Here is a 27,765-nt window from a genome sequence, read left to right as displayed (position 1 = left end):
CTTGTTAATGATATGGCCCTTTTAAATATATCATAACATTCTATTTATGGTGTGTGTGTGTGTGTGTGTGTGTGTGTGTGTGTGTGTGTTGTAGTTTATAAATCTATAATCATGAGCAAATTTATAATTTTTATTTCTCACAATGTATTTGTTATATTTTACTATCTATATTTTTCTGGCTTTATAACATGAGTAGATTGAGTTAGATTAGTATGAGTTATTCAGCAACTGTTTAGAAGAATTTGATAGTAAGAACACTGTGGTTTGTTTTGTTTTTGTTTTTGAGTAAAGTTCAATTTCAATTTTAATATTTTAAGTAATAGGTAACAATTAAGTAGGAAAGGAAGTGTTTTCTTTCTTTTTATGTTAGTTTGGTGTACTATATTTAAAAGACTATTTCATCTCTACTGTCAGTTTATTTGAGGGAAACATGTTGATAAATGCTATTCTAACACTTTCTAATATTTAGATGTATGAGCACATGAGATGTGTGTGGAGGCCCAAGATGGACGTTAGGTATGTTCCTGCCAATCATATTTCCACTTTATGATTTGAGACAGGGTCTCTCACTGAAACTGGAGCTTGCCATTTTGACTTGGCTGGTGACAGCAAGCCTCAGGAATTCTTCTTGTCTTAACTTCCCCAACACTGGAGTTACAGATACATAATGCTATGCCCAGCTTTTACATGGGTGCTGGTGACCCAAGCTTATAGCCTCATGCTTGCGTAGCAAGCACTCCCTCACTGAGACACCTTCCTATGCCTCTTTCTGAAATGTGTAAAGTCCATAGTGTTACACCTTTCTCCATTGCTATGGTCATTGATGTGTTTTTCCCCCCTGTTTTCTGATTGGTCATGCTTGAGATCTATTACATTTTCTTGTTTTTATACATACTACTTTTATTGTCTTTTAAAAAATAGAATCTTTATTTAGTCTTTGACTGTTTCATACAATGTAACTTGATCATATTCACCTCCAAATTCCCTCTCCAACTTTCCCCAGGGAGCCCACACCTTTCCCCCACTTTGGTCATCCACTGTGTCCAATCAGTGCTGGTTGGATACAGTGCTGGTTGGACACAGTGCTGGTTGCCTTGGTCTCGTGCAGGGACCTGCAGCTCTAGTGAGTTCATGTGTGCCGTGGCCATGGCATGTCCAGAAGACAGCACTTCACAGCGCTCCTCCCCATCCTCCAGCTCTTATTTTTTCTGCTCCTCCTGTGTCATTCCCTGAGCCTTGGTGGGTGGTTGACATAGAAGTCCCATTTAGGGCTGAGTACTCAGTAGTCACTTATTCTCAGCGCTGCATTAACTTCTGTCCACTGTAAAGAGAAGATTCTCTGGTCAAGATTGAGGGCAGTATTAGTTTACGTATGTAAATATAAATATTTAGAAGACACTTTGATAACATGTCTATTTAGCAAGTTTTTGTCTTTCTTTTTCTGCTGTTGGAAATCTTTATCTAACCTTCCTTTCATGTGATTGTCTTTTCTCTCTCTTTCTTTGCATACAGAACATTGTTACATTGTAACATTTTCAAAGAAAATTTGTTTCGTTGATCCTGTACCCTGCTTTTCACCCCTAGCAGCCTGCCCCTATTTTGATATATGTATTTTAAACTATCAAGTTTGACTTAGAACATGGATTTAAACTTTTATCTCCTTGTATATCTGGTGCTTTCAAATTCTTACAGTTTCATTCAGTAAGCTTTCCTCTTTAATCCAAGGACTTTAGATGTGTATCTTCTGTTTAATCCAATAAAATAAAACAAAATTTAAAAGGCAAAAAACCTCATCATGGAAGCTGTAGTGTGGTCCAGTGAGTCACACAGTATACTCTTTAGTGTAGCTGAAGTTTTCTCCAGTCCTGCTGGCCCACGGTCAGGATAAATCTCTCTCACCCGCCACTCCCGCAGCCACTCAGACCCAGCTGAGTAAACACACAGAGAGACTTATATTGCTTACAAACTGTATGGCCGTGGCAGGCTTCTTGTTATCTAGTTCTTTTATCTTAAATTAACCCATTTCTATTAGTCTATACTTTGCCACATGGCTCGTGGCTTACCGGTAGGTACTTTACATCCTGCTCCTCATCATGGAGGCTGGCAGCATCTCCTCTTCCTGCCTTCCTGTTCTCCCAATTCTCCTCTCTGCTAGTTCCGCCTATACTTCCTGCCTGGCTACTGGCCAATCAGTATTTTATCAATAAATCATAGCAGCATATATTCACAACATATAGGACATCCCACAGCTCTTTAGTCCATATATCTTTACTTGCAAGTGTTCATTGCAATGAGTCATTGGTCTGGCTTGATATCTCTGGTTTCTGCTACACTGTCGATGCTGGGCCCTCACTGGGACTCCTCTTGGATGTCCTGTTGTTGCCCTGTGTCATGGAGATCCTGCAGCTTTGGGTCTGCAGGACCAGTCTCTTCACATGCTCCAGCAGTTCACAGATGAGGTGGATATTAGAGTGGCCAACTCATAGCTCTAGTTCTGGGCCTGGGTGTTAGTTGGGTTGGTTATCCCACCAGCTCTCCCTCATCCGCATCACCAAGGCGAGCTCTCCAGCATTGCCCAGGCTGGCTCACCCAATGCAGTAGGTAGCAAGGAGTAGGACCAGTTCTTCTGTTCTCATGCCCTCATGAGGCCTGACTCACCTGCACCTGCACTACCTCTCCTATCCTCCTTCTTCTCAGTTTTAATGTCTAGCTTTCTTGCTCTGTAGCTGGAGAATATGCTCTCAAGACTTTGAGTCTTGAGCTCATTGAAGCTTGTCTATGACCTTGCATATGGTCAGTTTTGATAAGTGGTTCATGAATTCTTGAAAATAATATGAATTTTGTCATGATAGGTTGCATTAATAATTTGTCAATTTGGGTTAATGTGTTGTGTGTATTTTCTTCATCCTTATTGATGTTGATGTTCTGTTAGCTATTGAATGATTATGTACCACCATGATCGAGCATTTTTTCCCCTTTAATTCTGTTCTCTCTCTTTCACACATACATTTGATGCATGCACATTTAAAGTTATCATATGCTCCTGAAAGCTTGATTTCTTTATTAATACCTCATCTTAGTCTTCATAGTGATTCTTGCCTCAAAACCTGTTTCATCTGATATGAGCATACCTACACTAGCAATATTTTGGCAAGTGCTTGCATGATATATCTTTGTCTTTTGAATTTTTATTTATTGATGGAGAGTAGACATGTCATGATGTAAATGTGGAGGTTGGAGGAAATCTCAGGAGCTGGTTCTCTTCTACTGTGTAGGTCACTGGGATTGAACTTGGGCCATGAGGCTTGCAGCAAGCCCCTTCACCTGTTAGGTGTCTCACTGGCTCTGCATGTGTAACTATCAAACTTTCTCATGTTCAGATACTCAAGGTTATTTGGAGAGCAGTAGTTTTTTAATCCAGTCTGATAAGCCTTTTCCAATTGAACTATTTTGCTGTTACATTTAGTGTAACTATATTTGTATTTTATCTTATTGTTTATGCTCTCTATGCCCCATTTGTTTTGCTTTCATTTGATTTCCTTCCTTCCTTTTAGTTGAAAATTTTGCAGTTGATTTTTCTTTCTCCTAGCTTGTTTTACTTCTGTGTTATCTTATCCTTCAATGATAACTTAGAAAATACAGCAGGCATCCTTACCACTGTCTAGTAAAACTATCATTATGACTTCTTTCTCAGTAGTAGAAGGAACTGAAAACACTTTAAGTCTTGTTCTTTTTTGTCTTTTGTGTTATCCTGCTATAACTTTATCATACACAATTTTTCAACCCAACAAGTTATTATCAATATTGTGTAGCATTAGTGTCTATTTTTATGTATTCACAGAGTACGTCTTTTAATGTTGGTTGCTTGTTCTAGGCTTGTTTGTTTCTGCCCAGGATCTCATTTTTCTTTATTAGAAGAACTTCCTTCCAGAACATGTTTGGTGCATTCCAGCTGGCAAGGAACACTCTGTTTTTATTTTTCTAAAAATGTCATTATTTTATATTTATTTGAAGAAATTTATCATCGTGGATGCTGAAAAATCTAACTGTATTATATTCCTATATAAGATACCATTTAATACTCTTATAGATGGACACAGAATAGATTGTTTCAAATACTTTCTTATTTACAGGATTTATGCTGACATTGGTGCTCTAGTCAGGTCTGTGTAATTGTTTCTAATATTGTCTTTCTTTCTAATTGAAATAATAGAGGGTTTAGAAGGAAAATGTTTTAATTCAAGAGTCAGTTCTACCATTTACTACTATGTGACCTTGACCAAGACTCTTAGCTTCTCAGAGCCAATTTCCTTGTCTACATTGGCTCCATTTCACTGGGGAAGTCTGAGTCCCTGTTGTGATGTACATGAAAGTGCTTTGTAATCAGCCAGAAAGCTTTAGTGTTACTGTTGCTTACTGGAACAGAAACATCTTCAGTGTGCACATTCAGAATCCTCTTGCATGTGTGCACTTCCATAAGAAACCATGGAATAAATTCTATGTTTATGTGCTTATTTGTATATATATGTATATTATACATAAATATATATATATATATTTCCCTTAATAAATACTGTGTCCAAAGTTATATAAAATGTAGCTTAAAAACACTCTATCATAAACTCATTTGTTTTTCATCTTTCAAGCAACCACTATGAAAAGGGGAATCTGGCTGTTACATAATTCAAAATGCCCCTAAGATAAAAATAGCCCGTTGTTTCTTAATACTGAGCTCAGGGAAGACTTTAACGTTCATTGTCTTTATAATGTGGAACCATTAAGAGCATGTTTCTGCCAGCTCAGAAGGCACCAGTTGGCATGGTTAACCCACCTTGGCATCGGGCTGATCTCTGATTTTGATCTCCTGTCTCATGATCCCCCAGGGAGGGTTATACATTTTAATGTGAGCTGCAAATAGTTTCTCTCCCTTTCTACTTGCAAATGGATTCTATTCAGAAAACTAATAAATAATGGCAGCCTCCTTTTCAACATGCACAGTACACACAGAGGGCAGGTCAGGCTGGTAAATTAAAATTTTATTCTGCATACATAACTTAAAACACTACCTTAGGTAGGTAATATGTAGCCTCATTTTGCTTTTCTTTCATAGAAGCTAATTTGAAAATTCCTGGCTACATTAATCAAATTTTAGACTTTTCACTCTGTGCAGACATCTTGCTATTGGACTGTTTATTTTTCCTTTGGAAAAAGTAGTATTCAGATTTCTCCTTGTACTTCATCCTTTTATGGGTTTTGGATTTGTGTGCTGCATGCCTACATGCATATGAGTGTGCCTGTGTGTGTCTGTCTGTGTGTTTGTGTGTGTGTCTTTGTCTATTTGTCTGTCTGTCTTTTGGATCTAGGTTTTTCTTGGCAAATATGTTGTCTGTAAACAAACTCAAATAGATGTTGGTGCATTGTAACTAATGCCCCAGTATCTCTGAGGTTTATTTGTTTGTTTGTTTGTTTGTTTGTTTGTTTGTTTGTTTGTTTTTCATGATGGACACATTTTACATGGAACATTTGTTCTTTGTTTAAATGTTTTGATGTTTTGTCTACAGGTCACTGGCATGCATTTTATATGAAATGTGTTGCATGGATCATGCATTTGCTGGTTCCAGTTTCTTGTCTGTCGTTTTAAATATTGTTGAAGGCGACACACCTTCACTTCCTGAGAGATACCCACAAGAACTAAACACCATCATGGAACGGTATGGAAGTGAGTCTGAAAAAGACCATTTGAAGTTTTGCTCCTATATTTAAAATGAACTTAGGTTTTTATTCATTTGAAAAATAATTTTCTTTTTGAATATTACAGCATGTTGAACAAGAGTCCTTCACTGAGACCATCTGCTGTAGAAGTTCTAAAAGTCCCTTACATTGACGAGCAGCTTCAGGTACTGGAAATTTGAGTGGTATCACAGCTAACATTCTGTGCCCTGAGGTTATGCTGTGGGACTGAGATGTGGTTAAGAATCAGCCAGAAAGGAGGAAATCAAGATTTAAGTGAAGCCAAGAGGAACACTAGGAAAATCTCTTTGCAAAGGAGGCTACACAAACTCTGGTTACCTGATGCCACCAGACATGGGAAGTCAGAGCTTTAATTTAATTTAATCTGCCTAAAACCCTTATTATCCACCCAATGTCCCTGAGATTGGCAGATCTCACCTGAACACTTTGAACTCTGTCCCTGTTGGTACAAGAATGTACTCTAATAGTACGGAAATCTGGGATTTTCACTGAGCTGTTATTGTTCCCTTCTTTAGGACATGACTTAGCATATTCAGTTGGCTTGGTGTTTCTTTTCTTTTTCTTTGCATTAGAGAGCTTGATTAGACAGAGGACCTGCCTGCCTGGGGTGTAAGAAGCAGACTTCCTCTCCAAGGCTTTTCCTTTTTTAATGGACCTCTCAGGCTTTAGCTAACCCTCAGCAACTGTAACAGGAACCACCAGGTCACTGTCTTGTTAACAAGTGCCCGCTTTTCAGCAGTGGATGAAGATGTAAATCCAGAGGGTGCAAAGATAAGAATGAGGTGTGCTCAGCCAGGAGGCACAGTGTCTCACCTTGGGCAGACTGAAGGGAAAGGACCAGGAATGGCTGGTTCTGCTGAAATTTGACTGCTCTAGTAAGAGTTCAGTAGCCAAAGCTAGGAAACATGAAAATGCTAGCAAGAACAAAGAGGAAAGGAGACTGGTGCTGGAAAAAAAAAAAAAAAGAGAGTGAGAAGCGCTCCTTGGGAGTCAGAGGAGTAATGCCGTCTTAACACTGGGACGAGGCAGCCATGGAAGCCGTCTAGGAAGGAGGCTTGAAGAGGCTCAGATGCCCTGGACCTAGAGTTACAGACATTTATGATGAACCATGTGGGTGCAGAAAAACGAACCAGTGCTCTGGAAAGGCAGCCAGTGCTCTGAACTGCCGAGCCATCTCTCAAGGTCTTCAGTAACTCAAAATCAGTATCTCCTTGATAGCAAAGTAGAAAAATTTAAAGACAAACTCCAACAAGGCCAAGATTAGTGAGATGCAAGCAGGGTGTAGTTGCTCAGGTGCAGGGTTGGATCTTGTCTGTTAATGTTTGGAATTACATCCTTCATGGGTTTGGGCATTGAGTTTTGATTTTACAGATGATGCTGTGCATTAAGGAAGCATGTCCCCTGCTTGCTGAGGTCTGGGTTACACCCCTAGCTAAGGGTCTCATTTGCCTAATGTCCATTTTATCCGGGGTGGGGTGGACATTGTCTACTACAGGCTGAGCGGTGGGTGTTCCTAGAGCGAAGAGAAGGCCTGTTGGTGAGGGGAATGGGTGAAGAGGGAGAAACAGAGCAAGGTGAAGTTAGAGAGGAAGGCAGGAGCTACTTCTGGGGAATCTTCTCATGCAACCTGCTTATAACCCTATTTAATCCTTTGAAGAGAGAAGAACCAGCTACTGTGAGTTTTATCTTAAAGTGCTTTGCCATGGTCAGGAAGAGCGTCAGTCAGAAAGGCACATGGCACCTTCCCGCCCTTCCATTGCTGACAAAGGACCTTTAAGATCACAGTGGTTTTCTTTTATTTCAGCACCTGATGTGTAAATATTCAGAAATGACGCTGGAAGACAAGAACTCAGTTTGTCAGAAGGATGCTGTTCATATAATTAATGCCATGTAAGTAATTGCTTTGTTTTTTTAAAAACCCATCCCGTGGAAATGCTAAGTGCATCGGTCTTTAAAAATCTATTAGCGCTAAGCTGACTGCGTGGGGCATCCTCGATTTCATGTAAGTCTTGCCAAGAAATTAAGAAGCTTCGGTAATGTGGCATTCCAAAACTATCTGCCCCAGGTGGTAGCAGGCTGAAATCCTGAGCGTCTAAACTTCTGCACAGCTCACAGATCTGCAGGGCAGCACAGCAGTTGCCCTCTGAGCGCTTAGAGAAATGAGTATCTCAGACATTTAGGAATGTTTATGCTAATGAGTCTTCTATCAGAAACCTAAATGGCTTCATATAGCGTTTGTTTAACTGACAGAGTATGTATGTACCGAAAGAGAGTGTTGTAGGCATTTGGGGGGAAAAAGCCAAAATTCACTTTCTTCACATATTATGCACCCTCTTAAAAAAAAAAAAAGATAAGAGGAAGTGCATTTCCAAAAGAACAACAATAATCTCTTTTTTCTCATTCAAGAAATGATTTTGCTTTGACTTGTAAAAGCCCAAATGGTGGGAAGCTCCAGAACAGCACTGTCCACCTGTGCGACAGTGAATGGCAGATGCAGGAGACCTGCTTCTTAAAGACTGAATCTATGACTTGTTGATGGAATGCTATTTAATTTTATAAGGAGCTAAAGACAATGGTTCTACCTCTCCAGTGCTGTGCAAAGCAGTGGTGTGAGAACAGGAACTCCCAGGCTGACCTTCAAGCCAAATAGCCAGGAATTCTCTTGCTCTCTGCTGACACACCCCAGTGAGACACTCTCCTCTGACACACCCCAGTGAGACACTATCCTCTGACACACCCCAGTGTAGACACTGTCCTCTGACACACCCCAGTGTAGACACTGTCCTCTGACACACACCCCAGTGTAGACACTGTCCTCTGACACACCCCAGTGTAGACACTGTCCTCTGACACACCCCAGTGTAGACACTCTCCTCTGACACACCCCAGTGTAGACACTGTCCTCTGACACACCCCAGTGTAGACACTGTCCTCTGACACACCCCAGTGAGACACTGTCCTCTGACACACCCCAGTGTAGACACACACCCCAGTGAGACAATCTCCTCTGACACACCCCAGTGTAGACACTCTCCTCTGACACACACCCCAGTGCAGACACTCTCCTCTGACACACCCCAGTGCAGACACTCTCCTCTGACACACCCCAGTGTAGACACTCTCTTCTGACACACCTCAGTGTAGACACTCTCCTCTGACACACCCCAGTGTAGACACTCTCCTCTGACACACCCCAGTGTAGACACTGTCCTCTGACACACACCCCAGTGCAGACACTGTCCTCTGACACACCCCAGTGTAGACACTCTCTTCTGACACACCTCAGTGTAGACACTCTCCTCTGACACACACCCCAGTGTAGACACTGTCCTCTGACACACACCCCAGTGTAGACACTGTCCTCTGACACACCCCAGTGTAGACACTCTCCTCTGACACACCCCAGTGTAGACACTCTCCTCTGACACACCCCAGTGTAGACACTCTCCTCTGACACACCCCAGTGTAGACACTCTCCTCTGACACACCCAGTGTAGACACTCTCCTCTGACACACCCCAGTGTAGACACTGTCCTCTGACACACCCCAGTGTAGACACTCTCCTCTGACACACCCCAGTGTAGACACTCTCCTCTGACACACATCCCAGTGTAGACACTCTCCTCTGACACACCCCAGTGTAGACACTCTCTTCTGACACACCTCAGTGTAGACACTCTCCTCTGACACACCCCAGTGTAGACACTCTCCTCTGACACACCCCCCAGTAGTTTCTCAACTGTGTCTTATTTGATTTCCCAGCCTATCATTCAACCTAAACAAATGGGCACCTGGAAGAGATCCCTTGTGGTAAATTTATAGACATGGTTCTAATATGATTATTTTCTTGTGTTGCTACCCATTCTTTCATCAAGTCTAAGTTTTATTTTTGTTTATTAGAAATGTGAGAGCAGAGCTTATCATATTTTTAAAATAGTAAGTTAGTGGTTGTGGAACAGTTGCCTGACACACTTTACAGTCAATGGTGTGCTGGAATTCAGTTGTCGGGAGGGCATTTCACACTATAAAATATTGATTTCAACTAGTCCCCTTTATTTTCAAGATCTGTGACTATGTTTCAGGGGGAGTCCATAAAACAAAGTCATAAAACAAAGGGGTGCATGTTCCTGAAAATTGTCCCTTCCTGGGACACTCTGGTCTGGATAATATTTAATTTCTCATAGCATTTCTTCAGGAAGAAGCTGAGGGCAAAGAGCCTTCTGAAGTATTTGTCCCTAACAAAGTCAGGAGTGGGAGGAGCAGTCACTGGGAATGGAGCCCCAGGCCTTGCCATCCTTGCTTGTGTAAGCAGTTTCTGCAACTGAACAAAGAGATTCTTCAATAAATGAAGGATCCCCCTATGAAGTAGGTGCTACTGTTCTCTTTTATAGTTACACAGAGACTCTATCACCTCCAAAAGACATGCAGAGTGTAACCTGGGAGCTAGGCTTTGAGCCCAGAGAGTGTTACTAACCTTCACCATTACCCACTGGACCATACTACCATAAAATACCCATTAGAGTTAGCCCAGAATATAAGCCGTTCAAGAAAATACAGTTGTTAGAATACCACCGTCAGACACTGTGCATACATTATCTCATGTGATACTCACCGTAGCCCACTCTTTACAAAGAAGGAAACCTGGATTCACTTTCTGGCCCTTAGCTACAGAAAGAATGGGTGTTGGAGGTAGAAGTCACCGATTTTCAAAGACCGTGACCTAATAATACACGTAGATGAGTTACTCTGGTGGCCTATTTACTCTCTGATGGCCAAGATCCCAATTTGTCTCACATTATAAAAACCAGCCATAGGCAATGAATTGAGCAGAAATTTGGAAAGTACACAATTTGCTTTTAAGCAGAAATCTAATTTGAAAAATAACACTGATTAACTCCAGTCCTTGTTGGCTCATTACCCACTCGGAGTTTATTAGATTTTCCTGGCCTGCCTTGAGACGCTGTTGCTCTCTCCATAGAGCAATGATACTTCTGTAAAATATTTGTTTAATTTTTTTTCTGAGCATGTTTGGTATGAGTTGCATGTTGGGGAATGTTTATTACTTATAGGCAGAGAAAGATTCACCTGCAGATTCTGCAAGCCCTATCTGAAGTGCAGAAAATGACTCTGAGAGAAAGGATGTGGCTGAGGAAGCCGCAGGCAGCTGATGAGAAAGCCAGGAAGCTGGCGTGAGCTGCCTTTCCTTGGGCTGCCCCGTGCCCCGCTCTGCCTAACAGCGCTGTCAAAGCCCTCACAGGAGGAAGGCAAAGGCCGGAACCAAAGCACATAGGATGACTTGTTGATTCACTCACCTGTTCCCCCAAACATGATCACTGAGCCATAGATTGGATGTCAGGGGCTATTTACATCAGGTTTTCAGTCCTGTGTGAAGCAAAGATGGAAAGGTAGGGAGGTTACCAGTGACGAAAATGTGCTCAGGCTCTCAATGAAACCTCATTGCTGCTGACACTTGGACCTATCCCATCCAGAAGCTGAACAGACAGCTTAATATTTGACTCCGCATTGGTTACTTTTCCCACTGCTGTGATAAAGTATCCTTGTTACCACTTCCCTCCACCGCAGTGCTCACATATTCCCTGATATATAGTCCATTGTTCTTGTTCATGGGCTTGCTCATCAACATTGGGGTAGCCGCGTCTTCACAGTCAGGATGCTCAGGGGTGAGTGTTATCTTCTCATGATATCTCAGGAGTTCCAGAGTTGACTAAGGAGCCATAGTTTCCTTGTGTGTGCTTTGAAAGAAGATCACTTAAATTTACAAAGACAATCATTTGAGGGTCTGCCCCATGAGGGACAGACATGATGGCCTGGCTTCCTGCCGTTAAAACAGGGAATGTGTTTATTTGTATACTATAGATATGAACTAAGCAATTTGTACTGATTTTTATACATTCACATTAAATTTACAGAAAGATTGTGGAAGAAAAATATAAAGAAAATAACAAATGGATGCAGGAATCGAGATTCCAGAATTTTGAACATCCGAGCGTCAATGTGCTCCATGTAAGCACCCCTGTTTCATGTTTACATGGAGTGTTTCCTTGCTTTGGGTCCCTCAGATTCATCAGGCTAAATGTGTAGGAAAAGAGTAGAAAATGAAACACCCAGAGCAAGTTGGCCCAACTCCAGGCAGGGTTCTACAAGTGAGCCAACAGCTGATGGCAACCCTGATTCAAAGCAGCTCACATCTGGAAGTGGACCAGTTGATTCAGTCATCACATATGGAGTGGCTACTGTTTACAAGATAACTGAATGGTCACCGAATGCAGAGATTATGGTTAAGATGATTAATTAACAGATTAATTAAATAGACACATATCTGATTTCCACTTCTATCCATTGTGTTTTGCCACTCTAGTCTGTCAATCCCCTTTTGTCTTTTTATCTTTTAAACTTTTATTTTCTGTCTCCTATCCATATCATCATGCACTGTGATAATAACATCACTCAAACTGAAGAACTACCACGGATATCTGATAATGAATAAATAGAGTTGCAGGACCCCTCCTCCTGTTCTTCTGTATTTGAAATCTCTGAGTGGCAAATACTATTTTCATCCATGGTTGAGAATATCTCTCGGGCCTTGGTAGTAGGATCTGATACCAAGGTAGTCTATGTGAGGGGTCATTTGGGGCAGTTGACATCAACATCAACCTCATAGCTCTTCTGATAAAAGTACATTGGGGTAGAAAATGTTTACAATGTTCATCCAGAGAGATCTCTGCATCTGAGATCCTTTCCTTGAACAGAGAGAACCAAGCCTTGGTACTGTCGAACAATGCCTTGAACCTCAGTGTTGCTAATTCTGAGACTTAGCTTAGTCACTACATGCTTCCAAATCCTGGGCCAAGCGGAAGCCTGAGCAAATCTTTCTCTTAGAAGAGCAAGGCCTAGGAACACTAGTTTTCTGTCCCTCTTTGAGCAAGACAAGGCTCATCTATCTTCCTCAAGTGCTTAGAAGATCAGATAATCCAAAGTTGGATTCCACAGTAGATCTCGTCTTCTCTATGACCTTATAGGTCTCTTAAGGGTTCTGCTTAGTGAACTGGTCAACAGTTATGAGTGCTGGTGATAAGTACTCAATCCTACCCTGTGTTCCACCTTTCTGGTACCCCCATTTAGTGAAGTCATTTGTGGCATCTGCTACTTGGTCTCAGAGACTTGGGAAACTATGAGAGAGGTCTTTCCTGCTCATGGACACTGACAAGTAGAGAATTGCTGCCTGAAAGGACATGGGGTCAGCAACAGGATCAGGTCTCAACAAATAAAAAAGTCTTCATGCCACCAGTAGGGAAGAACCCATGCCCTCAGGAAAACTGGGTACCTTGCTTCAGCACCCAGACACTCATAGGCACTGTGAAGGTGGCCAATGACAGTATGTCTTTGTCCCTGCCTATGCTTTGTCTCTGCCATTCAGGACTGAAAACCAAGCATTCCCAGAGATCTAGACAAGGAAGCTGACAGGATTATGAAGGTTCTGTGTTTGTGAATGTGTGTTAACTGTTTGTTCAATCACCAAAATAAACTGGGGTGTTTATTTATGGAATGCCAGGAACCCTTGAGATCAGAGAGATTTCTTTGCTAGGACTAGAGCTTGAGAACTGGATATGGTCTTTTTTTTTTTTGTATTATAAAGCCTAAGTGAATGACCTCCCTCCTCCCTCCCTTCCTTCTTTCCTCTCTCCCTTCCTTCTTTCCTTCCTTCTAGACAGGGTCTTACTATGTGACCCAGACTGGCCTTAAACTCACGAGCCTCCTGCCTCAGCCTCTCAAATGCTGAGATTACAGGCATGTAAAGCCACACCAAGCTATGCTTTTGTTTTGAAGTTATCATATGGCAAATAAAAAGTAAGGCCTTATATATTCATAACTGATCATCTATGTTACCTCTTTACTTTTCTTCTTTGATCCTTGGGTCTGATGTAATTATTAACAGTAGTGTGAGCAAGCGAGCATGCTGTATGACACATGGAGTTGTTGAACAACTGTGAAAGCCAAAGACTTTTGGGAACCTCTGCAAATTGGGGTATTAGGGTAATAAAGATAACCTCAAGACTACATGCCAGGCAGAGCCTGAAGGGATTTTGTTATCCGTATGTTATCACACAGAACATGGGGCCAGAGAAACTGTCTCTATTTTGGCCCAGCTCAGATTAAGAAAGATTTTTGTATTATGTATTTTTTGTATCTCGATGCTGGGACAAAGTACCTGACCAAAGCGACTGACGGAAGGGGTCTGCTTTGGGGGAGTTTGGGGAACTCATACTTTGAAAGGACAAGAAGTTGTGATGGCAAGGACGTTGTGTCTGCACTCAGGAAGCAGGAAGAGATGAATGCCATTACCTCACTGGCTTCCTCCTTCCTTTCAGCCTAGGACCCCAGCCTGCGGGCTAATGCTGCCCACATTCAGAGTAGGTCTTCTTCTCCAGCATTTAGAGTTCAGAAATGAGTTTCCATAGTGATTCTAAATCTTGCCCAATGGACAAATAAGATTGACCATTATGCTTTCCTTCCTCTCAGCAAGTAGTGTGTGTGTGTGTGTGTGTGTGTGTGTGTGTGTGTGTGTGTGTGTACAATCCTGTCCTAGCTAAAGATTTTGGTTCATTCTTTGAGTTTTCGGAGGTTTAGTACCCACTGTCTCTGGTCCTGAACTTTTCAGAAGTGTTTCCTAAGTTTGTATGTGGACAGGAGCATTGTTAGCATGGCCACATAAGAACAATAGGTGATCCATTGTTAGCACCCTTCTCTCTTTCAGAGGCCACTTTGTCTTCAGGAAAACCTTCTGACCTCTCAGGTCCACAACCAGCTGGCTCTCTTCTAAATTCTGTGACTTAAATTCTGTGGCTTATCTAAATTCTGTGACTTAAATTCTGATTCTGTTGGTCTGGGGCAGGGCCTGGGCTGTCAAATTTCTAATAAGCTCCCCTTTGTTTCTGATGTTGCTGACCAAGAACTACAACCCATTAACTAGGGGTAGAAAGGGGGGCTCCTGAACATGACCATCCCCCTCTAGATGAAGGAAGAGCTTAAAATGACACCAATGAACAGATCTCTTATCTCTTCAGAGGAAAAAAAAACATTTAATGGGAATGGAAGAAAAGGAGGTGTGACCCGAGGGGAAGGCTTTCTTGTTCACCCCAGGAGGAGGAGGAGGAGGGAGAGGGGCAGCCAGCAGTTTAATCATACTCACAGGCACTAGAGGGAGACAGGCTTAATGATATTCACGGAACAAAGGAAGAAGCTAAACACTTTGCAGAGGCCTGAAGGGTTTTCATCATCCCAGGGAAAGGCATTGTTGAGCTAAAAAAGATAAAATAAAATATGACAGAAAGTGGATTAATCAGATGCAGGAGATTGAAGGAAAATTCAATAAAGGAAAATGCACCTGTCTTTGTATTTCCTTGCCCCCTCTTCTCCACATGTTGATGGCTTCATTTCTTCCTAATCTCATTGAAGCTCTGCTCTCAAATCCTTCTTCTTTCTCTCTTGCCAGGCTGGAACAAACTCTTCTGTGCTTCATTGTGGAAAGTGTGTTGGTTGGATGTTCATTTGTGTGAATGTATGTGAAGAACAGAGGTGGATACTGGGCTCCCTCTCTATTCCTCTCTACCTTATTTTGTGAGATAATAATGTCTTTCACTCAATCTAGAGCTCATTAACCATGCTATGCCGGCTGGCCAGCAAGCCCTAGGGGAACCTGCTGTCTCTACCTCTTCAGCTCTGGGATTAACATCTGCTTTTTTTTTTTTTTTTTTTTTTTTTTTTTTTTTTTTTTTTTTTTATACAGATGCTAGGGATCTGAATTCAGGTCCTCATGCAAGCACTTAGACAACTGAGCCTTGTCTCCAGAACTCCCTTCATGTATTTCAGAAGCAGTTGTAGAAGGGAGAGTTTTGAGAGTGAATGGAGCCAGTTTGTCATATGTTATGAAAATTCCTTGAGGCATTTAGGAGAGTGGCTTGATTCGTTCTTAGACTTTAATTGACAATGTCTTTATTTTGGCAGGCATTCTTTGCTTGGCTGAATTTGGGTTTTGAAATCTTGAAGCACAGTTGAGTGTGGAATCATGTTTGACTCCATTTCTTAAGAGGATGGTAGCTTTAAAAAACCAACCAACCAACACAATACAGGAGGCAAGCCCAGGCTGTCCTTTTTCCTGTGGCATGTCCAGCTGTGCTGGTGCTGGGCTGCTGTGAAAAGTACCCAGCAGACCAGGACTCCAGTGTGTGCTGGGAACAGGGGTTAAAGATCAGACCAGTGCTTCTCTTTCTAAGAGAGGCAGCTACAGCAGCCCTGTCCTCTTCGAAGAGAACCTCAATGAGTCACAGTCATTTGGGAGTCCGAGAGCTCCTTTTCCAATGCCTTCTGAAGCACATGCAGCAATGGTCTCCTGCAGTCTCCTTGTTCTCTGGGTTCTCCAGGTACCATCAGTGAACCTGTGCAGTCTGATCCAGCTGGACCTCCTTAAACAATTATCACAGTACAGAAAGCAGACTCCTTAGCAATACTTCCTGAGTGCATTCTCACAAATGCCTCGCTGTGGTGGGGCATGGCTTCATGTGACTTTCTCATTTAATACTATTTTAGACTTTCCCTTTAATTTCTTTCTTTTTTTAAAAAAAATATTTTTGGTTTTTCAAGACAGGGTTTCTCTGTGTAGCTGTGGAGCCTGTTCTGGAACTCACTCTGTAGACCAGGTTGGCCTTCAATTCACCGAGATCTGCCTGCCTCTGCCTCCCAAGTGCTGGGATTAAAGGCATGTGCCACCACCACCCAGCTTTAATTTCTTTCTTAAGAAAAGGCTTTCTTGGATAGTTACCACCATGAAAGCTGCTTATCAGAGGAAATAAGACAATTCAGTATTAGATTTAGTTTGCAAACACACACATTTAAAAAAATAAATAAAATGACCTTCCCATTAATATATTTGGGCACTTTACCTTTTATTTTCATTATTTAGTTACTTTTGTTTGTTGAAGTAGCATCTCGTGTTTCACAGGCCCACTTCAAACTCACTGTTTAGTCCAGTGTGACTTAATGCTCCTGCCTCCACCTCTGTGTGGTTTGAATGAGAGTGCTGCCCCCACCCCCAGGCTCATATATTTGAATCTTTAGTCACCAGAGAGTGGAACAGTTTGAGGAAGATTAGAAGGATTAGGAGGTGTGGCCTTGCTGGAGTAGTCATGACCTTATTGAAGGAACTGTGTCACTGGGAGTGGACTTTGAGGTTTCAAAAGCCCATGCCAGGCCCATTCTCTCTGTCTCTCTGTCTCTGTCTCTGTCTCTCTCTCTCTGCCTGCTGCCTGCAGATCAAGATGTAAAGCTCTCAGTTACTACTCCATTGTCTTGTCTGTCTACTTCCTGCTATGATAATCATGGGCTAACCCTCTAAAACTGTAAGTAAGCCCCTAATTAATTTTTTAAAAAAATAAGAGTTGCCTTGGTCATGATGTCTCTTCATGGTAATGGTGCAGTAGCTAGACAGCTGCTCTAGCTAGAACTTTAGGCATGCGTCACCCCTCCTGGTTTATGTGGTGCTGGGAATTGAGCATAGGACTCCTTTTATTCCAGGGAAGCATTCTACCAGCTATCACACATGTCCAACCTCACCTTTCATGTTTTTGAAGCGCGAATCCCTTCATCATTTCTTAGATATTTGTCTTTAGGAAATTGAAATGCTTAGACTCTCAGGACTTGTAAATCCAGATAAGACCTGGAAGTCATCAAGTCAACACTTTTAGTTTTGAAATGAAACTGAGAATGGATGGGATAAGGATAAGTTAGGTGGGATACAGTGGGTGCACACTGGAGAGAGATACTTACTTCTAGCTGCTGTTGGAGCCTATACTTGCCTGAGCCTTTGACTTGGCTCCCTGGGTATATTGTTTGGCTCGCCTAGCTATGGGCCTAGAAGCTGATTTCTACAGAGGCTAAATGCTTTGCCCAAGGTCGCTGTCTTGTTCAGGACTGTTTCTCTTATGCCAAGTTACCAACCCAAAGTTTGAAAATGCAATCAGGCTTAAGGGAGAAGAATGTTGCCTCATTTGTGGCAAAGCCATTTCCTTCTGTCCACTTCTCATGATTTGTTAATTCTCTTCCACAAGGAATTAGATGAATGGACTTCAGAGAACCTGCCTGAGCCTCATTCCCTTCCTTCCCTGGACCTCGATGAAGTTGAGCCAAGTTTAGATGACACCATAGTTGGCCTTGGACATGGTATGTGTTTGTGTCACCTGTCAGCAGGGTGCTTATCTGGTCTCTGAGAGAAGTCCTGGGCATATGTGACTACCTGCCATTGCTGTTCAGAGTTGGGCTGTGATGCTCAGGGCCTTCTGTCCTCTCTGTCTTCATGGCAATAGTGAAGATGAGTCAGAAACTCACTTCAGGTGAGAGACTTCTTCTGACTGGGTTAAACAATGCTGTCATTAACCTGATTAACAATTCCCCAAAGTTCTACTCCCTTCTTTCATGAATGACTCCCCTGCTCCTCTGGCACATTTAAATTGAAGGCGTGAACCAACTTTGCAAGATCCACTATTCAGACGTGCAAGACTTGCCAGAAAGTAAGAGTGTTCGGAGCTGTTATTCTGCTGGAGGTACTGCATGCCATCTAGAGAGGAAGGCCCTGGCTACCTGGGCTTTCTGGGTCTTTCCTATCTTATCCATAGAACAGGAATAATGATCCCTTTTTCATGACTATTATCAAGAGAAAACAAGATTGGGTATGGATGTTCTCTTAGCTTCATGCCTAGCACAGTAAGAGCTGAAAAAAGAAGCAGTTACAGAAAGGTCAGCCCACAGCACTTCCCCTTTTCTGTCTAATCAATAAGGAAGGTGAGCCTTTTTGTTGAATATGTGTTGCTACTATTGGTTAATAAGGAAATTGTTTTGGCCTATGGTAAGGCAGGATAAGAGCCACATGGGAAATCCGGGAGAGATACAGGGAGAAGAGAGTGGAGTCAGGGTAGACGTGATCCAGCTGCCCAAGGAGCAGCAAGAGCCAGCAGACCAGTAATGTCCACAGCCATGTGGCAACACATAAATGAATAGAAATGAATAAATTTAAGGTGTAATAGCTAGCTAGCAATAAGCCTGAGCCATAAACCAAACAGTTTGTAATTAAAAAGAAAAAGAAGCAGTTGTAGTTACAACACTTTGAGGATCCTTTGAATGCAAGAGTCTCCTTGGTCTTGGTCACAGTATCCTCCTTGCCTAGGATAACACACCAGGGATATATTATATTATACTCAGTACTTCTTGAATGAATGAGTGTATTAATTAATGAGTAGACGAAGAAGTGAATGAATGATATACTAGTTTAGACCCTTAAGAAACAAATGACAAGGCAAGACAAAAATGCATAACTTTTTTTTTTTTTTGGAAAATACTTGCATGAAAGGAAAAAGCTAGGACAGTGGGGCAGAACCAATGGGCCGCAATCCAAATCTTATGCATGTAGGAAGAGGGGCTGCGCAGTGGAAGATGCCCAGAAGTCCGACCTAGTCAGCTGTTGGTGCCTGCCTGGAGTGGTGGCTTCTGAGAGAATGGGGGACGGCTCCAAGCACAGTAGCTGAGTCACTCTGTCACTCACTCTCCCTGTAGCTGTGTCTGCCAGGCTTTTCCTCCTGGCACACAATGACAAGGTATGTCCTCAATGTCTGGGTTACAATGTTGTAAACTCTTTGGTGGCAGGGAAACTGGAGGTGCTACATGAAAACTCTTTTCACTAATTAGACAGTAAAGAAGTGAAACTTGGGTTGTGTCTTCATCTCAGCCCAAATTTACACTTGACGTCTCCGGAACTAGTAGAGTATGGGTCACCTCCTTCAGCGTACAGAGACTAGCACCTAAAGCTCTTTAAGCTACCAATTGCTGAGTTCAAAGTGATGCTGTGGAGGCCATTGTACAGTAGTCATGATGACAAGGAAATGTTGATGTCAGGTGGACTTGTGATATTTTTCTATTGTATTCTTTGTTTCCATTTGAGAAAAGTGGAGGGAATCAAGTGTTCCAAGGGTTTTTCTTTCCATGAGTAGGAAGCTGAGAAAGTTAGATCTTGTGTAGCCGCTGATGTAGATGAGGTAATGCTGGATGGCAGAGTCATTGCTATGAATAGGGGCCCAAGATAGAATAATAAAGTGTCATCTGAGATAGAGTAGTCAGAGTCTGTTCTGATTGCAAAGAGGAAACAGCATCTTTAAATGTGTTTCTGAGAAGAGAAACCAAAGACATGAATGTAGCTAGAGTTTTCCTGCCTTGCCCACAGTCAGGACAAATCTTTGTCACCCGCTAGTCCCACAGCTGCTCAGACCCAACCAAGTAAACACAGAGACTTATATTGCTTACAAACTGTATGGCCGTGGCAGGCTTCTTGCTAACTGTTCTTATAGCTTAAATAAATCCATTTCCACCAATCTATATCTTGCCACATGGCTTGTGGCTTACCAGCATCTTCACATGCTGCTTGTCCTGGTGGCGGCTGGCAGTGACTCCTTCTGCCTTCCTGTTCTTTTTTTTCTCCACTCTGTTAGTCCCGCCTATACTTCCTGCCTAGCCACTGGCCAATCAGTGTTTTAATTATTGACCAATCAGAGCAACACATTTGCCATACAGAACATTCCACAGCAAATGAAGGCTTTCTCAAGGATTGGGAACTTACTTCCATAGCAGCATCTCTTCAGTCTTTCCCAGGCTGCAATACACATGTAAGAAACAGTCAAGTGTGGAGAGTGAATGAGACTTTCATAAGGCAGAGTCTGCTGTGGTCCCTGTGCTAAGGCCATAGAAGCCAAATGAGCCCTAAGCGAGCTCTGAGCACAGAGCTCCTGCCATGGAGAGGGGAGGCCTCTGGTTTGGTTTGTTTCACTGTGGTAGACAATGTACTGATTTGTCAGCCCAACTGCAACTAGTCAGCCCCACTCCCGAACCACCTCCTCCAAGCTTAGTCTCCATTGTTAACTATAAAATTCAACACAGAGCAAACACACACTAGCTTACATGGGCCAGATGCCTTATAAAATACTTTGAACATTTTCCTATAAATTCATATTTGTATAAATAATACTTTCTCACAAACATTACATTAAAAACAAAAACTTAGAAGTATGTAACATTGGGGTTGACCCCCTATTAGAGTGATAAGTGACTGAGGTTAAGATGATTGATGGGCATATTAGGTAATTGTGAAATTTTGAAATAGAATAATTTGTTGATGAACCCTGAAGTGGTTAATTATTTTACTCAGGGTTCTTGGGTTTTTTTTGTTTGTTTGTTTGTTTTTTAATTTGACACCTAGAGGAACCATTATTTATTTGTCTAGCATGTACATATAAAATCATGCAGTCATTTTTAAAGCTCCTACCCCAATTATTTAATCAGTTTTTGATAATGAACACAAAAATTCCCCTGGGAAGTGCAGTGTTAGCTGTAGAAAGGAAGACAGGATAAAATATTAGTTACATTTGATATGCATTTATTTGGATAGAGCTGATTTAATCTAGCTAGTCATGGATTACCATTGTAATCAAATGAGACAACACAGCTGGAATGCTAAGGAGTTTATCCCTATTGAATTCCTTAGTTGTGGTACTGATGACTTCTTGCACATTAATTTTTAAATTTTTTTTTGAGATTTTAATTACATTTCCCTCTTCCCTTTCTTTCCTCCAAATCCTCATATATACTCTTCACCTCCTTGTTCTCTTTCAAATTCATGGTCTCTTTTTAATTGTTGTTGTTGTTGGTGGTGGAGTGTGTGTGTGTGTGTGTGTGTGTATGTGTCTGCATGTGTGTGTGTGTTTTTAAATACACCATTACAACCTGCTCAGTCTGTATGTTATTTATATGTTTTCAGAGCTGACCATTTGATATTGGATAAGCAGTTGGTGTGCTCTACCCTGGAGAACACTACTTCTCACTCTCAGCATTTCTTAGTTGCCTATATTTTTTGTCTATGATTGAGGCCTCAGCTCCATGAGCTTTCTCCTTTGCACACCTTCTAGAAATGTACACCCATGATGTATCAACATGGCTGCCTAAACATGACCTGTATAACACAAAAAGCCATGCTAATGTGCCTCTTAATTTCTGCCAGACTCTTCTCTGCACACTAGCCTTGTTTTTCTGCAACTAGCAGCTGAATTTCAGAGCAGTGTTTCTTGAAAATTGGAATAGCCTGACTCATGAGCCTGGGCTCACCCAGGCAATCTTTTGAGATATGGAGGCTGCCCATCTGCAAACTAACCTGTTTATTTCCTTTCCAGTCACTCCTTCAGCAGATCCCAACATGGTGCTCTACCTTCTGTAGGAAATCCTCATGCCCTTCCTCTTCTGAGAGTAAGAGGGGAGAAAGGCCTCTGCTTTGGTTTGAATGTCAAATATTCCCATAGGCTCATGTGTTCAGATACTTGGTCTCCAGCTGGTAGCTGGACCCTGTAGGAGGTAGAATCTTGCTGGAGAAAGTGGGTTACTGGAGACAGGCAGGTTGTGGGTTTTTATAGACCAGTTCCACTTCAATCCACTCTGTGCTTCCTGACTGCACACACAATGTGTGTGTGTGTGTGTGTGTGTGTGTGTGTGTGTGTGAGGTTCCTGTAACCATACCTTCCCTGCCATGCATTTTGAAAATGTTTTTTAAATGAATTTTAGATGCTCATGGGGACCTTCACAAGACTGAACTCCAAAGAACATTAAATTTGTGAAGAATGACAGGACATGTGGCTACATGGGCAAGAATAGTCTATTGTAGAGATTTACTGAGTGAGGTGTAGGAAGGTATGGGGATGTAGAAGCCAGTGGAGTAAGGGCCACTTCATAGAGTTTGTTCAGGGTCATTGCAGCTCATTGTAGCATCCAGCGGTCACGGCCATTTTCCAGACACTTGTGGGAAGACAGGCCAAGTGGCCCTTCCTATGGTTGTAGTGCCTCACTATATAATCACTCAACCTGAGATTATCAAATGCGTTGCTGTATTTTGAGATGGGACATCTTTAATTCCTTCATGGGATTCTTTATGACTCATGGTGTCATCTTTTTCTTTTAAATGTCCAAGTGGAAACCAGGTGATTTGAACTTAAGCACAGTGTTTTCAGTGTTTTATTTTTTTAAAAGACACCCTAGTGACTCAGCAGTTCTACTGCTGGTTGCTTCAGAGAAATGAAAACCAAACTCCAAGAAGACAAAATGCATATGTCCTTAGTTTTACTCATAAGTGTTAGAAATATAAACAAGCAGCCAGGGAGGCATCCTTGAAAGTGAAAAGTAGCATCTCCCCAAACAGAAAATGTGGATAACTACAAAAAACAATATTCTAAGTGAAGGCACCTCACACTAGAGAGTTTAGAAAGAAAGGCTCATTTTCATCAACGTTCAATCCCAAAGAAACAACTCTCCAAACAAAAAGGTTTCAGTTTTGAGCAATACAAAATGATAATTTTAATCCATGACACCTGTGAAGACCAGGTTGGCCCCTGTGGTGTCCAAAGAAAAAGGAAATTTGATTCTTTTCCCCTTAATTAAGACAGAGAAGTCTATGTAGATTACAGAAGAAGAGCCTGTTGTCAGTTGTGTTGTGGGAAAGAGCTGACAGATGCTGGTAGGCAGGTGGCAGCATTCCTTTGAGAAAGCTCACATGCAGGGCTTAGTGAGCAGTTCCCTCAACATATTGCTAAGGCAAAGGAGAATATGGTGGTCTACCAAGGGAGCTCCCGGAAAACTGCTTACAGCATGAACATTTCTCCCATGGCCGTTCAGCTCTGTATTAGACGGGTATGGCAGCAGAGTTTCATTGGTGTGCTCCATTTCTCATGGAGGTCTAGAACCAGCAGATGTCACTGATGACAGTACTGAGCTACTGGATGCCTGGAGTCCTGGTGGTGGAGATGGAAAATGGCCTTGAAAGGACACCGAAGAAACCTTTATGGTAATAGAAATGTATTCTAGCTAGGATTGAGTATTTTTCAAAACTCACCCAACTCTATACTTGAAATGATTGCACTTTGTTACTGATAAAATAGACTTCAGTAAGATTAACTAATAGAAAAAAAACCTATTGGGATACATAGAGAAATAAAGGAAATGAGAAGTCATCATATTAATTTTAGTGTCAGCAGAGTTGGGGGTCTTTGGAGGAAACATCTATTTAGAGAGAAGGTAGAGGTCCTTTGATGCCCTAGCTTCAGTCTCGCTGTAGGAGGGTTTGTGTTGGAGTGAGAGTCAGCCCTATAGGCAGATGTAAAAGGATCTAGTACCCACTAAAGCAGCCCAGGGGTGCTGGATAGTTTTATGTCAATTTGATACAAGCTAAAGTCACCTGAAGGGAGGGGATCACAATTAAGAAATTACTCCATAAGATTGGGCTGTATGCAAGTCTGTAGGCCATTTTCTTAATTAATGGTTAATGGAGGTGGGCTCCGCCCTTTTGTTTGTTTGTTTGTTTGCTGGTCTTTTGAGACAGGGTTTCTCTGTGTAGCTTTGCAGCCTTTCCTGGAACTCACTCTGTAGCCCAGGGTGGCCTCGAACTCACAGAGATCCGCCTGCCTCTGCCTCCCAAGTGCTGGAGGCACTACCACCGCCAGCTTGCCTCTGCTTCTTGAGTCTGGGGAGTATCTCAGATAAGATACTTGCATCCGGAGAAGGTCCTGACCAGATGAGGTTAATGATGATAATTACAGAAAGGCCTGGAATTAGGGGTCTTGACTCTGTCTGTTGTTGTGCCCAATGAATGATCAACACACTGTTTTAGGAATGGAAAAGCTACAATAGCACACGAGAAATTCTTAGCAGGAAATGGCTAATATTCAAAAGCCATTATCACCAAGACCCCTTAAGCCTTGGCTTTCTCCTCTGGGAAGGCTCTTGGCTTCTTCCAGGTATAGCTTTGTCACAGCCAGCCGAATTCCTACTTCATATTTCTGCAGCCCACAGCGCAAACCCAGTTCATGGCAGAGAAGCCAGTGAGATGCTGACTCAGAAAGGAATGCCAAGCTGGGGTCACTTAGGCATGCCTAGATTTTCCTCATTATTGTAAAACTTCGCTCTCTTCAAGCATGGTTTAGGGACATTAATGGTAGTTTTATTAATATTTGTCACCTATTTCATTGAGTTATGTGTGTGCTTTGTTATAGTGTTTCTTCCTCCTGTAATAATTGATTCCCAGGAATAAAGGCCCCTGCAGTCATTCACTAATTTTCTGCATTCTAGAGGATAATTAGAATGAATATAATATTGAATTTAACAATAATATGTATTCTCCACCCTGAAGCAAATTTAATAATTTAGAATGTTTCTTCTGCATGATCAGTCTCTAACTAAAATTTAAAAATTATATCCAATTTGAAAAATTGAAGTGGGTACAGACTTGAGACTGCCCTGGCCAGCCACTTTGCTGTACTCTCCTGAGAAAGAGTCACAGAAGTAGGGCAGTTGAGGCCCAGGATATTAGCATTCATAGCAAAGTGGCACTCTGAAGGTAAGTTTCTCATCTGAGAAGGTTGTGATCCTCCTCTAGCAAAATAAAGACAAAGCACAGTCATTAAACTAAAGGCACACTGCTAGAGAAGAGAGCACACTTAGTTACTGTTGGACCCCAAAGTTTAGGGTCTCTAGTGGGCGCCCCAAGAATCCAGACTCCAGTCCAGTTGATGCAACAGCAAGAGGTGTTTATTAATGCAGCTGTACAGTCAGGCAAACTCAGCTCCAAAGAGCAAGAGTTGCATCTAACTGTAGCCACATGGGTGCTTTTAAAGGAAAAACCCACAAAAGCCATAAGATTACAATTCCCATACAATTTCCTTTCACAAGATCATGGTCTGATCACAGAGTGGGTACAGTCACGTCCACATGCACATTCTTCCTGAAACCTCAAGGAGGGTATCAGGGCGGGAGTGGAGTTACACAAAGGTCACTGTGGTCCTTCTGTAACACCTGCAACTATCCCAGTCACAGTTGAGCACATCTCTTAACAGAAATCTTTTTACATTGTTACATTGTTGCAGGGGTGATTGAGTAATGGCTGAGTCAGGTTGCCCTGGGAACTAGTTTTCTTTTTAGTTTCTTATTCTCCTGGGGCTTGGGGTGTGTGTGTGTGTGTAAGCCTGAATGGTTAGGGTCTTTCATTACCTTGCCTGGCCCATCATGGTTCAAGTTTGGAATGAACCAGTTAAGCAGAAAATTAAATGATATCCATTGCAGTTTGAGGTTAGATGGTAAAGTCTTATATAACATGCATTACAGTGGTCTGGACAGACCACAGAGTTCTCCTTCAGCAGGTGCATTTACTCCCCAAACATTCATATTCTACAGCTGTACTCTGGGTTTAAGTAGTTACTACCTGGAGAATATATTATGATGCTCAACAGGTCCTAAGTTGTCATGGGACCAATTTAGACTTGTGTTAGAGTCGTGACTTCCTCTGTGCTGGCACTCTGATTTTGGATAAGACAGCTACTTTGATTATAGTTTTTATAAATCATTGCAGTGGAATTAGTGATGCCACCGAGTATTAAATAAGATGGAATGCACTAAGTGACACTCACTTCGAGCACCTGGCTCAGTTTTTACCCAGCCAGCCAGAGTGGCTAGATGGCACTTACTGCCTCCTGGCTGCCTGTTGGAATCCAACCCATCCGTTAATCCCTGGCTCAGACATCCTCTTGCTTTAGCCTCTCCTGATACCTACCACTGGACTCCTTAAATGTTCTCAATGATTTTGTTCTCCTTAGGACTTACTGTATGCTGCTCTGGAGTACTATGAGTCTGTACCTGAGTCATGCTCTCACCCAAGTTCTAAAGCTGGGATATTGTGATGGACAGACCTTTTGAAAATTGCTTCTTAAAGATGTAAATTTTGCTATATGTTAATTTAAAACTTGTATTAATTTTTCTTAATTCTTTTTTTTTTGTTTGCTTTTTAGAGTCAGGGTTTCCCTGTGTAGTTTTGGTGCCTGTCCTGTATCTTGCTCTGTAGACCAGGTGGGCCTTGAACTTATGGAGGTCTGCCTGGCTCTGCCTCCCAAGTACTGGGATTAAAGGCGTGTGCCACCATGGTCCCGCTGGTCTTCTTTATTCTTGTGCTTGACACATGTATACAATGAAATAAGATCATATTTATTCTCATTCCCCTCCATGTCCCTCATCCCCAAAGTTCCAATTAGTACTCCCCATATCTGTATGACTATGAGGCCATCCACTAGAGCATGTGGAATGTGTCTGTGGCCACACATTTATAAAGACTGCTATCAACTGTCAGTTACTCCTCAGTAAAGGATGGGGGGGTCTGAAGAGCACTTCCCTCTTCTATGACAGAATTTTCACTGGCTTGGTCTTGTGCAAGTCCATGACTGCTGTGGGTTCATGTGTGTGACAGTCATGTCATGTCTAGTAGTTTACATGCCATAGCTCCCCCCTATCATGTGTCTGTTTCCCTTCCATGACGTTCCCTGAGCCTTGGGGTAGGAGCGGTGAGAAAGATGTGTTTGACCAGTTGTGCCTCTCATCAATGACTGCTGCCCCCTGCAAAAGGAAGCTCCTCTGATCAATGTTTAGAGCAGCCTGGGTCTATGGACCGGGACACAAATGTTTAGAAGGCAATTAGACAACATGGCCACTTAGCAAAATAACAATTACAGGTCCTACTTAGCCTCCCTCCCCATGGGATTTTGTCCAGGATTCGAGTGAAGTTCCCTCCTGAGGAGCAGGCTTCAGATGCAGCCAGAGGTCTGGGTGTTGAAAATGTAGCATCTGTCACTGAAGAATTGACTGTCCTTTTCAGATTTGCCCAGTCAGTGACATGTTGTAATAGCAGCACAAATGGACTAAGACTGGAAAAAGCTTGTAATGGTAGCTCACTGTACGGGGTAGGGAGAGCTGATGGTCAGTCAGTCTTCACCATAAGGGCTCTCGGAATCCAGGCTGCATGGCTACAGAAGCCAGAGGCCAGAGTTGTGACAAGGATGCTATGTCTGTGTGCATGTCTGTGTGAGGACTTTGAATAAT

General features: G+C 42.2%; 1 protein-coding gene across 3 annotated transcripts in view; it reads left to right on the top strand.

The window, feature by feature from the left end:
* The window catches only part of Nek11 (NIMA related kinase 11), a 221,000-nt gene that overhangs the window by 84,516 nt on the left and 108,719 nt on the right, over window positions 1-27,765 (top strand). For 2 of the 3 annotated variants that reach the window (XM_037207892.1, XM_037207893.1), the window contains 5 exons: window positions 5,562-5,711; window positions 5,819-5,897; window positions 7,556-7,641; window positions 11,682-11,775; window positions 17,877-17,988. In XM_037207892.1, the coding sequence (XP_037063787.1) occupies window positions 5,562-5,711; window positions 5,819-5,897; window positions 7,556-7,641; window positions 11,682-11,775; window positions 17,877-17,988 (521 nt within the window). Of the gene's footprint in view, window positions 1-5,561; window positions 5,712-5,818; window positions 5,898-7,555; window positions 7,642-10,820; window positions 10,941-11,681; window positions 11,776-17,876; window positions 17,989-27,765 lie in introns of all 3 variants that reach the window. The other variant, XM_028869889.2, reaches the window with a different exon arrangement.

Source organism: Peromyscus leucopus, chromosome 7, assembly GCF_004664715.2.
Source record: "Peromyscus leucopus breed LL Stock chromosome 7, UCI_PerLeu_2.1, whole genome shotgun sequence".
Classification (NCBI taxonomy): Eukaryota; Metazoa; Chordata; class Mammalia; order Rodentia; family Cricetidae; genus Peromyscus; species Peromyscus leucopus.
Note: the sequence above shows the minus strand (reverse complement) of the source record. Positions and strands in the feature narration are given on the sequence as shown.